The sequence below is a fragment of the Grammomys surdaster genome, unplaced genomic scaffold, assembly GCF_004785775.1.
Source record: "Grammomys surdaster isolate TR1022 unplaced genomic scaffold, NIH_TR_1.0 513, whole genome shotgun sequence".
Lineage (NCBI taxonomy): Eukaryota > Metazoa > Chordata > Mammalia > Rodentia > Muridae > Grammomys > Grammomys surdaster.
The window spans coordinates 593899-610846 of NW_021604932.1; the positions used below are offsets into that span (position 1 = coordinate 593899).

General features: G+C 34.6%; 1 protein-coding gene across 6 annotated transcripts in view; it reads right to left on the minus strand.

Moving 5' to 3' along the window:
- LOC114633052 (cytochrome P450 2C13, male-specific-like) overlaps positions 1-16948 on the minus strand; it is a 38505-nt gene that overhangs the window by 20425 nt on the left and 1132 nt on the right. Inside the window, exons 1-3 of one of the 6 annotated variants that reach the window (XM_028781670.1) lie at positions 7137-7227; positions 5848-6024; positions 4524-4648 (exon numbers count right to left, since the gene is read on the minus strand). Coding sequence is in view for 2 of the 6 variants with exons in the window: in XM_028781668.1 (XP_028637501.1) it covers positions 7137-7250 (114 nt within the window). In the remaining 4 variants the exon portion in view is untranslated. Of the gene's footprint in view, positions 1-4523; positions 4675-5847; positions 6025-7136; positions 7298-11319; positions 11470-16948 lie in introns of those variants that run through there. The other 5 variants (XM_028781672.1, XM_028781668.1, XM_028781671.1 and 2 more) reach the window with 5 other exon arrangements.

Below are 16948 nucleotides of genomic sequence, written 5' to 3' on the forward strand. Positions count from 1 at the left end.
ATTGAATGCACTGTAAAAAGAAAGAATATTAAAAGCTTAAAGGGAAAATGTCCAACTAACATAAAAGGTAGACCCATCAGAATTACACCAGAATTTTCAAAAAAGACAATAAAAGCCAATAGAGCCTGGATAGAGATCATGCAACCCCTAAGAGAACATGAATGCCAGCCCATGCTACTATACCCAGCAAACTCTAAATCAACATAGATGTAGAAATCAAAATATTACAGGACATAACCAAATTGAAATAATATCTATCTACAGATATAGCCCTATAAAGAATTCTAGAAGGAAAACTCCAACATAAAGAGGGTAGCTACATCAAAGAAAAAACAAGATTTTAATCATGTCAAATCAAAACAAAAAGAAGAGAATCAAATACACACAATGTCACCTTCAACAATAAGCATAACAAGAATTAACAATCATCTGTCTTTAATATGGCTCAATACAAACTGACTCAACCCCCCAATAGAAACACGTAAACTAAGAAAGCAACTGAATCCAGAATTTTGCTGCATACAAGAAACTCACCTCAATAACAAAGACAGACACCACCTCAGAGTGAAAGGCTAAGAAAATATCTTCCAAGAAAATGATACCAAGAAACAAGCTGGAGTTGACATCCTAATTTCCAATGAAACAGGCTTTTAGTCAAAAGTTATGAAGCCAGATGGGGAGTTACACATTATATTCATTAAATGAAAAACCCACAAAGAGAAAGTCTCAATTCTAAACATCTATTTTGAAATGCAAAAGCACCCATATTCATAAAAGCAGCTTTGCTAAAACACATAGCACACATTGAATCCCACACAATAATAATGGGAGACTTTAACACCACAATCTCAATAATGGAAGGTCACTGAATCAGAAACTTAACAGAGACATAGTGAAAGAAATAGAGATTATGAACCAAATGGGTTTAATAGACATCTACAGAATATTTCACCCTAAAACAAAATATTATACCTTCTTCTCAGGAAATCAATGTACATTTGGCAAAACTAACCTAATGTAATTGGTCACAAAACAAATCTCAAAAGATATGAAAAGATTTAAAAAAAAACTGCTATGCATCCTATCAGATCACCACAGACTATGTCTGATAGTCAATACAACATAAACAAAAGAAAACCCACATACATATAAAAACCGATCAATTCTCTACTCAATGAAAACTTGGTCAAGGAAGAAATTAAGAAAGAAATTAAAATTTTCTAACACCTCTCAAGATGTTTTAACTTTGCTTAGTGAGATAAAATTATGAATTTAAAAAATGCTGCTCTGCTGAGCTTTGATGCTGCAGATACAACTTATAAAAATATTTATGGTGTGATGTCAGTATTTCTACATTGTTCAAGCTTCAAGAATAGCATATACGCCTTGATCATGCTAGCCCTTATTGTCTTGGGAATACTTTTATTCCTGCCCATCATGTTAAAGCTTGTCTTTAAAAACATCAGCATGTTGGCAGCCAAAGTACATGGCTTGAAACTGAAAATGGACCCCAAGACAGAGTTATTAAATTAACCAGCTGGCAAGCCAAGGATGAGTAAGATTTTGCACAGGATCTTACCAACCTAAGACAGAAGTGCATTGCTTTTGATAACTCATATTCCATGATCGGTAAGGAATGCATTCTTATCAGAATGACCTAAGACTGGCTCAGTCTTGTTTATGAAATAAAAAAAGGGGAGATGTGGAGAGCTTTTAAGATTGCTTGGCAAAAATTTGACATTGGCCAATAAAAAGGAAATGGGCTGCTTGGTTAGAATCTGACATTGATCAAAGACAACTAAATGGGCTTCAGGAAGGGATCTGTCATTAGGGTAAAACAAAGAAGTAATTTCAGGTAGGAATCTAAATCTTAGGCTAGAACAAAAAAGTAGGCTTTGGGCATGAAAATGGCTTTGGACTAGGACAGGGAAGTAGGATCAGATATTTTGGTCATCCTGATAAACCATTAGAAACAGTGATCACAGGAGTGATCACTGGACTTTGTTTATTGCCTTGCTTGCTCTTTGATTATTTGTGTTTATTGTCTTGCTTGTTCCTTGACTATTTGTATCTAATTTATTCCTAGTTGCACAACCTAGTACTTCCCTTAATGCTTGCATGTAATTAAAATGGTATCAAAGCAGACTGAGAAAAAAAAAGAAAATAAAGGGATTAAACCCGGGCTATAATATGTCAACCTGCATATATAAACCATGGAGTATTTATAAAGATCTTACAGTCACTCTGCTTATTTTGTAATTAAGTGAAAGAATTAAAGTGGTGGTCAATGAGTAAAATGTTACCTATCATAAACTTTATTAAGAAAATAAAAGCAAAATGTTATGTACTTGAAAAAATTACTGGAATTCAATGAAAGTGAGGATATAGCAGACTCAAACTAATGGGACACAATGAAAACAGTGTTAAGAAAAAATTTGTAGCACTTCGTGCTTTGGTAAAGAAATTGGAAAAACTCTACACAAGCATCTTGACAGCAAACCTGAGAGCTCTAGGACAAAAAGAAGCAAGCACACCCAAGACAAGTAGAATGCAGGAACTATTTAAATTCAGGGCATAAAGCAACCAAATATAAACAAAGAGAATGATACAAAGATCCAACAAGCCAAAAGCTAGTTCTTTGAAAGAATCAGCGAGATAGATAAACCCATAGTCAAAGTAACTAAAGGGCCCAGTGAAAATATTCAAATTAACAATATCAAAAATGAAAAAGGAGATATAACAATAGAAATGGAAACTTGAAAAGTCTTAGTATCTTTCAACAAAAGCCTATATTTAATAAAATTGGAAAATGTAGAAGAAATGGATGAATTTCTAGACAGGTACCATGTATCAAAGTTAAATCAAGAGTGGGAAAGCTATCTAAACAGGCTCATACCCACTTTTTAGTGAAAAAGAAGTCACTAAAAACTTCCCAACCAAAAAAAGGGCAGGGTAAGATGGTTTAGGGCAAGATGATATCAGATATTCAAAGAAGAGCTAATATCAATACTTCTCAAATTAGTCCATAAAATGGAAATAAAACGAATTCTAGCTAATTCATTCTATGAATGTATAATTACACTGATGCCTAAGCCATACACAGACCCCCCCCCAAAAAAAGAGAACTTTCAATATTGCTTTTGAATATTGAAGTAAAAATACTCAGTAAAATTCTTGCAACCTGAATCCAAGAACTCATCAAAATCATATCTCATAATTATCAAGTAGGCTTCATCCAAGGGATTACAAAGTTGGTTCAATATATAAAAATCTATTAATGTAATCAACCATATAAATAAAGTCAAAGAAAAATCACATGATAACCTCAGGAGATGTGGAAAAAAACATTTGACAAAATATAAGACCCATTCATGTTAAAAGTGTTGTAGTGATCAGGAATTCAAAGCTTATACCTAAACATAATGAAAGCAATATATAGCAAACCAACAGCGAATCAAAACAAACAACCATGATATTTCACCTTATACCAATCAGAATGGCTAAGATTAAAAACTCAGATTACATCACATGCGAGTGAGGATATGGAGAAAGAGGAATAACAACTCTGGACATCAATATTGAGGTTATTCGGAAAAATGGAAATAGATCTACCTGAAGATCCAGATATACAACTCTGAGCATATGCCCAAAAGATTCCCCTATAATGCCACAAGGGCACTTGTTCCACTGTTTCAATAGCAGCCTTATTTGTGATATCCAGAATCTGGAAACAAACCAGATGTCCCAAAGTGAAAATGAATACAGAAAACGTGTCTCATGCACACAATGTCATACTACTCAGTTATTAAAAACAAGGATAACTTGAGTTTTGCAGGCAAATGGATAGAACAAAAATATCTTCTTCATTGAGTTAAAGCAGACTCAAAAATATATATGGTATGTGCTCATTAATAAGTAAATATTAATAAAAAAATATACAGAATACACAAGATACAGTCCTTAGAACTTAAGAATGTTAACTAACCAAAGGGCCAAAGTTAGGATGCCACAATCCCATTTGGAAGGGAGAAAAGAGCAATAACTGGGGGTCGGGGGGAAAAAGGAGGGCCCTGGGTGAGAGATGGCACAGGAAGAGTAAAATGGGAATATGATCAGGTAATGGGGTCGGAAACAAGATTGAAGCCCTCAGGACCAGCAGAAAGAATGGAAACACGCAACCTCAGTAGAGCGGAGGTAGAGTATCCTCTAGAATGTACCAGAGACCTGGGAAGTTAGAGACTTTCAGGACTCAAATGAAAGGACATTAGATGAAATGTCCTTCAGTGGAGTGAGGGAAATTGTAGAGTCTACTTCCAGTAGAAAGGTAGGATATCAAGTGGAGGAATGAGGTTACCATCTCACAGTCAAAGATAATGACACAGATTTATACTTCCTAAAAGAACTGCAGGGACAAAATAGACAAAAGACTGAGGAAAGGAGTTCCAGTGACAGGCCCAAATTGGGATACAGTTCAAAGGGAGCTTCAAGGACTGACAGTATTACTGATGCTATGGTGTACTTACAGATATGAGCCTAACATGGCTGCCCTCTGAGAGGCCCAACAAGCAGATGAAAAAGACACGTGCAGATACTTAACTCCAACCAATGGACAGACACTGGGCACCCCCGTGGTTCAGTTAGGGAAAAGCTGGAACAAATGAGGAGTAGGGTAACCTGTTAGGAAGACAAGCAGTCTCAACTAACCTCGATCCTTAAGATCTCTGAGACACTGATCACCAAACACGCAGTATACCCTAGCTGCTCTGAGGCACCTGGCAAATATACAATAGAAGATTGCCTGGTCTGGCCTCAGTGAGAGAAGATGCATCTAACCCTCCAGAGAGTAGAGGCCGAGGGAGAGAGGAGGTGTAGTGGGCTAGGGGTTGAGGGTGTGGGGACATCCTGTTGGAGACAGGGGAAGAGATATGGGTTGAGGAACAGTCAGAGAGCAGACTGGGAGCAGGATAATGACTGAATTGTAAAAAGAAAAAAAATGAAATAATAATGATAATAATGATGGTAAAACTGAATAAAAATCAACATTCATAAAAAAAAGGGGGCTATCATTGAAAAACAAGTAGCAAAGACCAGGGACTCAGAGTCTAGATTTTTTTTAAAATAGTGATAAAAAAGTTTCATTAATGGGGAACTTTGACACTGCACCTCCAGTGAAGGATATAAACAAAGGCAAAGGGAGCAGAACTGACTCCTAACAACAAACAATGTTATCAATTGTTTTTATAAATTTTAGTGTCAAAAAATTGTGGACAAAGGGTCTTTTCTCTAAAATACACAAGGCCAATAGTTAATCCTCACAGCACATCTAGTAGCCACCTATCTTTAACCTCACTAGGGCAAATTCAACAAAAATTGTCAGAATTTTCATCCACCTACTCTTTCTAATGGTACAACACAACCGTCCATTTAAAAACTTCTTTAGAGTCTAGTGTTGCAAATATGTCAATATTGTTTTAAATACATAATATACACAAGTGATCCACACACTGGCTAATGATAATGAAATTATTCATGTTAACACAGAACTTCTTATAATTTATAACCAAGTTGGAATTTGTTTCATCTTATCTATCATTTGTCTTATCATTCTACCTTGCTTGATTACTTTAAGTTTTCTTTTTTAACTTTAATTCAAAGAATAGCTCAATATGATCAATTTAACAAATTCATTCTATTTCTTCCAGTCCTACCCACACTTGTAATAAAAAAATAGTCTTTCAAGTGATACTTGCATGATTTTAAACATCACTTGTAAATTAGTAAATATTCAACGTACTATACAATCCTTGACCAATTAACTAATTGTATACTTGTACATTAACCCTTTACCTGAAGTCTTTGAATTCGTAAGTAATCAATGAAGTCATGAGGATTTGTAACATCCAATGATTCTTCATGTTCTTTAATTTTCTTCAAAAGGTAACTCTTAATATATGCATAACTTTAAAAAAATATGTTATGCCTTCCTGGACAATAATCAAGAAGCATAGGGAATGCATTGCAAACCTATAAAGAAATGCAAGAATTTCCTAAACAAATACACTGTAATTAAGCAACTAAAATGTGTTTATAACATAATACATGGCTATTTTCATTGAAAGAACAAGATATAATTGAAATTCAACTTGGATACTTTGTTTACTAATTTAATAATTCTTAATTCTAACAGAGACAACTTTCTGTAAAATGAACAAATATCATATTAAATAATTCCACATTCACATATCTTTTGAATTTATAGAATGTTCATGTTAATTACTCAATGATTCAGATAAACTCTGTTCTACAAGTTTGAATCACCATCTGATATAAATTACTACCACTCACACTTTTAAAGTGACAATAGAAATTTAAAGTTTATAGTGATCAGATTTATAAAAGAAATCTAGTTCCTGATCTTTATTTCTATCTACCCAGTTCTGATATGCAATGTCTTTTTAGAAGTAGATGGAGATTCAAAATACCCTGAAATCAATAGCACAACATACGACTTTACATTTTGTGCATGATCACACAAACATTTTATTTGAAGTGTGCAGCCAATGCCAGTTAAGGACAGGACATATATGTGAGGGTGTTTATGGTCCCTACAGTATTAAAATCTATTCTTTTCATTTTGACCTGTACCATTCATTATCAACTGTAATCCCAGCTGATCCATAAAACAACTGTAACTACTCTGTTTTCCTGAAAACTTTCATTGCCATTAATACTCTTCCTTATTTGAGAGAATGTTCTTTCTTTACTGATGTCATCATGACATCATATGATGAAAATTAGTTTAATTTTTTTAATGTAGGAATGGAACTAACAATATAAAAGAATGTCCTATAGGTGACGACTCGCATTTGAAGAAGTGAATGGTATGATTTTACAAACAATTCTGTGGAAGTTACTGAGAAAATTCATGGATAAGTAGCCAGCAGGGTTGATCGATCCTGCCATTTGCCCCTTAGATTTACTGATTGTATAGGTTAGAGCTTGGAATCCCAGATATTCTTTGCATAATATGATAGTCAGAAGTGTAGCATTAGTCACCTGGCTACTTGTTCCCTATTGATTTTAACCTGTGAGAAAGATGGTACATATGTTTTCAAAATTAAAAGTCCTTGCTTTACCTGAAACCGAGCAGGTGTAAAGAATTCATTGCACTCCTTCAATTTTTCTATCAAGCTAAGAAAATCCTTATCATCATAATCAAAATGATTCTGGAAAATAATGGAGCACCACATGTTGCAGGGAGCACATCCTATGATGAATTGGGGATCACAGGGTGAGCCTAAAAGTTTGAGACAATTTTTAAATTTTTTTAAAATACACATACATTTGAACTTGTTAACAGGTTAAAGAACTTTAGAAACTGCATGCCATAAGTTAATTATGAATACCTGGTAAGTACTAATCTGGTGGAGAATCATGATCACATGAAACTTAAAACTGACTCAGTTTTCATTCTCTCTGGTTAAATAAGGCTGTTCATTACCACATACAAGGACCTTGACTTAAATGATATAAAGTCCTAAAAATTGTCCAGTTATTTCACCATATGTTATTCAGAATTTAAAGTCAGAAGAATGCTCTGAATAAAATCTTTATTTTTATAAGCACGTATATATCTTCCAAATGTGGCCCCCACTAGTGTTCCAAAAGAAACATGCAATAACTATGAAAATACCAAAAGTTTAATGATATATATGGATTTCCTGGAGATCTCTGTGCTTATTCATAGACCTCTCACTCTAATAGATTTTTGGATTAGGTGTAGCATGTTAAGCCACTGAAGTGCTTTTGTATAAGTGTTGCACTTTGATAAGGGAGAATAGTTTTCAGCATTACACAGTTAAGCTAAGTTGCATTCATCTTTTCAAACAGCATCAATGACACTGTCTTCATCTTTGTTGTCAAATTCCAAAGATTCTACCTTTGGTACACTGACAGCCTTAGAATATACTACTTATACACTTTCATGATCAACTTATTTCTCATTACAAGAAATTTGTTTCTATACAGACTCCATGCGTTTAACAGACAGTTTAAATTTGACACGAATCATTTTGACAAATTTATTTCTGGCATATTTTCTTAGAGACCTTTTCTGATCATCTGATGAAAACTTGTGCTATCCAAAGGTCTGCATTACACATGTCCTTCAAGATATGTAGACATTTTACTTATTTCTTATATTTTTTTGTATTGAGGTCACAGTCTCCCATGTGTACTTTTTTTTCATTTTTGAAATGAATGTTCAGAGTTAATAGTCTTAAGTCTAATATGAGTTGGTACTAACAAGCTTTACAAGGATTACTTATTGTTTGTTTCTTTGGCTTGACATGTGGATGTGTTACAGAATTCTAAAAATCAGACTAGAGAACTAATATTTGGTTATATCCATTCAACATGTCTTTCAACTTATTCATTTCATGAGATCTATTGACAATGTAGCATTCTTAATATCAAACAGGGCCTGTGCTCCCAAGTCTTTTACCAAGTGATTGGGATAAACTGTAGATCTTTACAATGTCATGCATGTTGACTATGTCTCTCTTGTTTCCATTTCCTATGCTCTCAATCTTGGTAACAAAATGAGGCAAGTAGATTTGATAAAACAGGTCTGACAGAATGTCATTAACCATTGCTCAGATATTTTCTCTATTTGGTGACTTTATCAATAAGATGAAGAAATCTTTGAATGTAACTTTTTGGTGTCTTCTCTCTGAAGAGAAGGGGAAATGACTGCAAGAATTCTTGGTTCTGACTCGAAAACATTTTGATCACTGAGCATGTAAGCTCTTTCTTCTGTGCTATATTTTGTCACTATAGGTACCAGTGGATATACAAAGCTCATTCTCTCAAATAAAGAAATAAATACAATGTGGTTTGCCATAGACTGTGATAAAGAGGCACTGAAATCCTATTGGGTTGGTAGAGTTTGTGTGCTTATTTGTGGAAGGAAGGGCAAGAGGAGAATCAAATCCTACAATGCCCCTATCCATGTCAATAGTACCAATCCTGGATATTTGGAAGGGACAGTTCTATGATGCATGAGGAAATTTGAGTTCCATGTCAGTCTGGTCTATAACATAGTTCCATGAGTGTTAGATTTACTCTGAGAAATAGTATCTCTAAAATAAGTGGACAAAAAAATCAAAAAATGAGAAAGAAAACTATAACCAAAATCAAATTTAAAAAGAAATATATATATATATATATATATATATATATATATATATATATATGTGAATTAGAAGGAACAAATTAAAAAACAGAATATAAGACTCTTATATATGAAGAAAATACAATGTCAACAACTGCTATGTATTTCATGATACACTTATATGAAAAAGTGGTATGAGAGAATTCATTTTTAAGTGTCCATGCAAGGTAAAGCAAATGATTGGACAAAACACATGAGTACTTTCACAGGATCATTTTCAAGCAATGAATTTTATTATCTAAGAAATAGATGCATCATAGTAATATTCATTGTGAAAGTTAAAAACAAAACTAAAATTTGGTGGTAACTAAGCATAATGAGAGAAAATGGAGGAACAAAATATTATAAGGAAAAGCAAAGTGAAAATGCAAGATCTACTATTACAAAAATATCTTCATGATCTCAACCCAGTTTGCACTAGTATTTACTGAAAAGAAAGTAAATATTTATCATTGCATATCTTCACATTTAATATATTTAAGCAAAACTAAAATTTATGGATATTTTCCTTTAACTATCAAGATATTATATTACAAAAATATTTAAAGTGTGTGGATTATGTTGATCATGTGATTTATTTCACTTGAAGTTGAATAAATCATCAGTTATTATGCTGGTTAATTTTACTCAAGTTAACACTAACTAAAGTTAATACAAAGAAGGATGCTCAGTTGAGTAACAACTCTAGGAAACTTATCTGTGATCATGTTTCTATTCTCTTCCTTCATCACAGATGATGGAGTACACTAAGCCTGCTATGGGCAATTCCAGTCTTGAGCTTGTGGTTTTGGGCTGTAGAAAAAGGTCAGTGAGAAAGACAAGGGGAACACGCCATTTAGCTTCTATCCCCCATGTTTTCTGATGCAGTTAATGCCTCCAAGTTCCTTCTCTGAGGTCCTCCAATGGTTCCCAAAATGGTAAGTCATGTGAACACACCACCAGCTTAGTTTGGTCAATGTTTTCTGACAGAAAGAAAAATAATAACAATCTACGAGAGCATGCTTGTTTCTTTTTATTGCTTTCAGTAGTAAAAATTTCTGTGATCATAGAATCAAAATTGTGATGTTGTGGTAAAGGTGATCTTAAATTATATAGATTCAAACAAGAGTCACATGTGTTTATATTAAACATGTGGAATTTGTTGAGATTATTGATGTTATACCAGGAATTCAACAACATTTAACAACATACAATAAACAATTGTATATAGAACACTTTTAAGTAAAAAGTATGAAATGAAAGATGTTGAGGTTATTTTTGTTGTGTGTATGCCATTCATATGGTAAATAAGATTGACATTCATTTACTGTAGCTTTAAGTAAAAAATAGTCAAAATGTATTCATACAGATTTATAAAAAACAATGTAATACTTATATTGAAAGTACTGCTGACTACCAACAAGAGTGTTAGCAAAGTTACACAGATCAATTTTGTAATACAAAATCTATAAAGGTCAAGATGACTTCTAAGACTGAAGATAGTGAAATACTAGGGGCAGTGAAACTGTTTCTAGCTTAGTTTAATGAATCATTATACCAGTTTACATTCTTGCATAAATTTTGAATGCTTTTTGTTGAAGTGTGTTTTAGAAAGGTTATTAATTGACATAATAAATGTTATGCAAGAAGAAATTATAACAGATTTATGTCATGAAAGATCAGAGATACAATAGTTGATCAAAATTATATTATAATCAGCTGTGAAATGAAAAAATCCCTCACACCAGTGTTACTAAGAACTACAAACATGATTGTAAAAGACCACATAGAAACTTGAAAGAAGAAGTGCTAATATTGCACTTCAAAAAAGAAAAAAAAATAAGAAAGCAAATACTATGTTGTGAATGCTCCTTACACTTATATGGTAAACATTATCATTGACAGTCATTGTCTCATGATGACATGCAAAAAACAAATGACATTTGTATTTAGGTGAGTTTATGACTCCAATAATGCATTAAAACTAACATAAAACCTATATTCATGACATCTCATTAGAAAACAATCTTAGAATAAAATAGACAAAATTGTATCATAAAGACAAGCATAGACGAAGATATAAAAATCAGAGCCTAACCTGCACTTACCATTGGTTTTCTTTAGTTCTTTCACAAGTCACTGTGCTTCTTCTTGCACTCTGGCCTCAATGGTCCTTTCACCCATACCCAGATTCTTCATGGACGTAAGCATGAATCACCTTGTGAGTTTCCATACATTTCCATGGCTAAAGCCAAAGTCTAAAGCAATTGAAACAGACCTTATGTGCCAGGGGGGCTTCCACCGCTGTGGCGGGTCCCACATTAGAGAAAAGGTCCTATGGTTCCAGCGGCCTTAGGGCCTTGGCGGCAGCAGGCCCCAGTAACACAAGGAAGTCCTTGGTTCCAAAAAGGTTTATTGTCATGGCAGATAATAGATGGATCTAGGCGTACCCCCAAAAACTCAGGGCAGTCCCGAGTTATATAGGGAGGGAGAAAGGGGGAGGATTAGGGGAGGATCTGAGGGAGGCATGTTTAATTTGCTCTGCCCTCTGGCCTTCATTAGTATGTAAATCCCTAGGGCCTGAGGCCTATAGCCTGGCCTATGTGACTCTATGGAGATGTGACTGCTTTTCAGGATCCTGGATGATGGGAGGGACCGAACTCCTGCCGGTTCTCGTGCAGAATTCCACGCAGCAGAGTATGCAGAGTCTTGGGGTTCTAGGCACCTGCTCAACCATGACCCAGGATACCCTTACGCAGTCCCACAGTCAACATCAGAATCAAGTTCTTTCATCACAACAAAACTTGGGTTCCCCAATACATCTCAAAACCATTATGTTGACTTAAAATTTTATCTTATGAAGATAATAGACTTCTTTAAGGGGAGTGTAAATAACTCACTGAAAGAAATACAGGAAAACACAGATAAACAGGTAGAGGCCTTTAAAGAGAAAACAAATAATTTCCTTAAAGAAATACAGCAAAACACAATCAAACAGTTAAAATAATTGAACAAAGCAGTCCAAGATCTAAAATGGAAATAGAAACAATAGAGAAATCATACATGGAGGAAACCCTGGAAATGCAAAACCTAGTAAAGGAAGGGGTCAGGAACTGCACATGTAAACACCAACAAGAGAATATAAGAGATGGAAGAAAGAATTTCAGGCATAGAAGATAACTTAGAAGATATTGACATAGCAGTCCAAGAAAATTAAGAATATATAAAAAAAATTCCTAACTCAAAATATTCAGAAATCCAGGACAGAATTGAAGAGATGAAATCTAAGAATAATAGGAATAGAAGAGAAGAAAGATTCACAACCCAAAGGACCCAAACACACCTTCAACAAATTCATAGAATACTTCACCAACCTAAAGAAAGAGATGGCCATAAATGTACAATAAAGTTACAGATTGGATCAGAAAAGAAAATCCTCTTGTCATACAATTACCAAAACAATAAATGCATAGGACAAAAAAACAATGTTGAAAATTGTAAGGGAAAACAAAGACATAAAAGGCAGACCTATCAGAATTACACCAGACTTCATAACAGAGATTGTAATAAAAAGAAGAATCAAGGAAGAAGTCATGCAAAAAATTAAGGGAAGACAAATGTCAACCCAGGCTACTATGCTGCAAAATTCTCAGCTATTATAGATGGAGAAACCAAAATATTCTATGAGAAAATCAAACTAAAACAATCTCTATCTACAAATTCTGCCCTACAGAGGATTGTAGAAGCAAAACTCAAACACAAGTAGATTACCTACAACCTCAAATATAACAGTAATTATCATTTGTCTTAGATATCTTTCAGTATCAACAGACTCAATTCCCAATAAAACACAAAAGCTAACAGCCTAGATCCACAAGAGGGATGAACCAGGACAGATATAAACCATGAAGAAACAATGTCATTGATAATATGAATCACAAAACTAAAAGCTGGTTCTTTGAGAAAGTCTGCTAGGTAGACAAACCCCAAGCCAAATAAACTGAAGAGAAAAATCAGAAATGGAAAGGGAGACATAAAAAAAAAAAAAAAGACACTGAGAAAATTAAGAAAATCATGAGATCCTACTAAAAAGGCTATATTCAACAGAACTTGAAAATGTAGATGAAATGGATGGTTTTCTAGACTGATATCACATGCCAAATTTATACCAAAAGTACGTAAACTATCTAAACAGTGCCATATCCCTTAAGGAAATAGAAGAAATCACTAAAAGCCTTCCAACCAGAAAAAGCCAAGGACCAGTTGGCTTTACTGCAGAATTCTACCAGTCCTTCAAAGAAGACCTAATACCAACACTTCTCAAAATATTCCATTAAATAGAAACAAAAGAAATGATATCTAATTCATTCTATGCAGCCACAATTACCCTAATATGTAAAGCACACAAAGAAGCAACAATAAAGCATAACTTCCCAACAATATTGTTTATGATTATCAATGCAAAAACACTCAATAAAATTCTAGAAATCTGAACATGAGAACACACCAAATACATCATTCATCACATTCAAGAAGGCTTTACCCCATAGATGCAAGGCTGATTCAATATACAAAAGCTAATTTCTAGCATCTGCTACATAAACAAACTCAAAGTAAAAAATTGCATTATCATCTCAGAAAACATAGAAAAAGCCTTTAATAAAATACAACACTCCTTCATATTAAAAGTATTGGAGACATCAGGAATTCAAGAGCTGTACCTAAACATAATAAAAAGTAATATAGAGCAAACTAATACCAATATCAAATTAAATAAAGAGTTATTTTAAGCAATCCCACTAAAATCAGGGACAAAATAAGGGTGCAATTCTCCACATATCTATACAATATAGTACTCAAAATTCTAGCTAGAGCAATGAAACTACAATAGCTGATCAAGAGAATATAAATTGGCAAAGAAGAAGTGAAGGACTCATTATTTTCAGATGATATGATAGCATAGCTGAACAACCCAAAAAATCAACCAATAAGCTTCTACATATGATAAACAACTTCAGCAATGTGGATGAGTATAGAATTACCTAAAAAAAAAAAATCAGTAGCCTTCATTCAACAAATGTTAAATAGGCTGAGAAAAAAAATAAGGAAGCACCATACTTGACAATAGTCAGAAAAAATACAAAAATTTCTTGGTGTAACTACCAAAACAAGTGAAACTTCTCAAGAAAGAAAACAAAAAAAGTCAAAGAAAATGGAAAGATTTCCCAAGCTCTTAGATATGTAATATTAACAAAGTAAAAATGGCTACCTAGTGAAGGCACGCAACAGATTCAATGCAATCCCCATGAAAATTCTAACTCAAATTCTTCACAAACATGGAAAGTAAAATTTTCAATTTCATATAGAAAAACAAAAAAAAAAAATGAAAGATAGGAAAAACAACCCTTAACAATAAAATAACTTCTGTAAGAATCACCATCACTTACCTCAAACTGTACTACACAGCAATAATGATAAAAACAACAGTGTACTGATAAGAGACAGACAGGCCAATAAACTTGGTAGAACTAAAGACCTAGTAATAAATTCATACTTGATCTTTGACAAAGAAGACAAAAATATACAATAGAAAAAAGAAAACATCTTCAATAAATGATGCTGATCTACCTGGCAGTCAGTATGTAGAAAAATGAAAATAGACACATATTTGTCACTTTGCACAATCCTCATGACCAAGTGGATTAAGGATCTAAACAAAAAACCAGATACACTCAATCTAATAGATGATAAAGTGGGAAAGAGCCTTGATATCATTGGCACTGGGGTTGGGCGTAGGGTAGGGTAGGGTGGATTTCCTAAACAGAATCCCAATGACTCAGACTCTTACATCAACAACTGATAAATGAAACCTCATGAAACTGAAAATCTTTTAAAAACAAAAGTACTTCACTGGGACAAATCAGCAAAACTACAGATTTGGAAAATGTCTTTACTAACCTCACATCTGATGAAGGGCCAGTATCAAAAATATATAAAGAACTCAAGTAGCTGCCCAACAAGTCATCAAACAACCCAATCAAACAATGGGGCATAGAACTAAACAGAGAATTCATAACAGAGGAGTCTTGAATGGCTGAGAAGCACTTAAAGATATGTTTAATGTCCTTAGTGATCAGCAAAACACAAATCAAAGTGACCCGGAGATTCCATCTTAACAGCAATCAGAAAGGCTAATATTAAATCTCAAGTGATACCACATGTTGGTGAGGATGTGGAGAAAGAGGATCCCTCCTTCATTGCAGGGGGATTGCAAACTGGTACAACCACTCTGGAAGTCAATCTGGAATTTCCTCAGAATATTGGAAATAGATCTACCTGAAGACTCAGCTATACCACTTTTGGATATATATTCAAAAGAGGCCCTAGGATACCATAGGGATACATGCCCCACTATGTTCATTGTGGCTTTATTTGTGATACCAGAAGCTAGAAAAATCCCAAATGTCCCAAAAAGGAAGAATGGATACAGACTATGTGGTTCACTTACAGAATGGAATGACTGTGTTCCATTCTATTAAGAACGAGGACATCATGAGTTTTGCAGGCAAGTTGACAGAAACCAAGAATGCCATCCTGAGTGAATTAAATCAGACCCAGAAGGACAGGCACATTATGTAGTCACTAATAAGTGGGTGTTAGCCAAAAACTACAGAATATCTTGGATACAATCCATATAACTTAAGAAGGTTAACAAGCAGAAGGTCTGGAGTAAGGATGCTTCAATCCCACTTGAGAGGAAGAAGAAAACAATCACAGGAGGCAGAGGGAGTGAGGAATATGGTGGGGAAGATTAGGGGGTGAGAAAAATAAAATGATCAGGTATGTGGAGGACACAGGAGAGAAGCTCTCAGGGTAGCAAATATATAACGATGAGGGGTGGGAGGTAAGGGGACCTCTTTGATTGTACCAGAAACCTGGGAGCTGAGAGACTCTCAGGACTCAAAGGGTGTGACCTAAGATGAAATATACAACTTTAAAGAGAGGGAACTTACAAAGTTCGCCTCTAGGAGAAACACATGCCTTCTAGTGGAGGAAAGGGTTTGTCATCTGACTGTCAAAACTCTGACCCAAAATGGTTTCTTTCTAAAAGACCTATAAGAACAAATATAGAGATGAGACTGACTGAAACATGGTCCAGTGACTAGTGCAACTTAAGATCCATCTCAAAGTGAGTCTTCAAAACCAGACACCATTACTGATATTATGGTGTGCTTACAGACAGAATATTGGCATGACTTTTATCTGAGAGGCCCAGCATGCAGCTGACAGAGAAGCGCAGATATTTACACTCAACAAATTGACTGAATTCAGGGACCCCTGTGGTTGAATTAGGGAAAAGCATGAAGAAGATATGGAAGATAGTGACTCCATAGGAAGGCCAGCAGACTCAAATAGGGCAGACTCTTGAAATTCTCAGATACTGGGCCACCAAACAGCTAGCATACACAAGGTGCTTCCAGTCCCCAGGCTCATATACAGCTAAAGACAGCCAGGTTGAGCTGCAGTTTAAAAACAGGAACCTAACTGTCTAAAGACATGTGACCCCAGAGTGTTGGGAGGCTGGTTGGGTGCAGGAGGGGTAGGGGGCATCTTCTTTGAGACATGGGGAAGGAGGAATAAGGTGAGTAATTGTAGGCAAGCAGACTACAGGATTGTAAAAAGATTAAAGGAGAGAGAGAGAGAGAGAGAGAGAGAGAGAGAGAGAGAGAGAGAGAG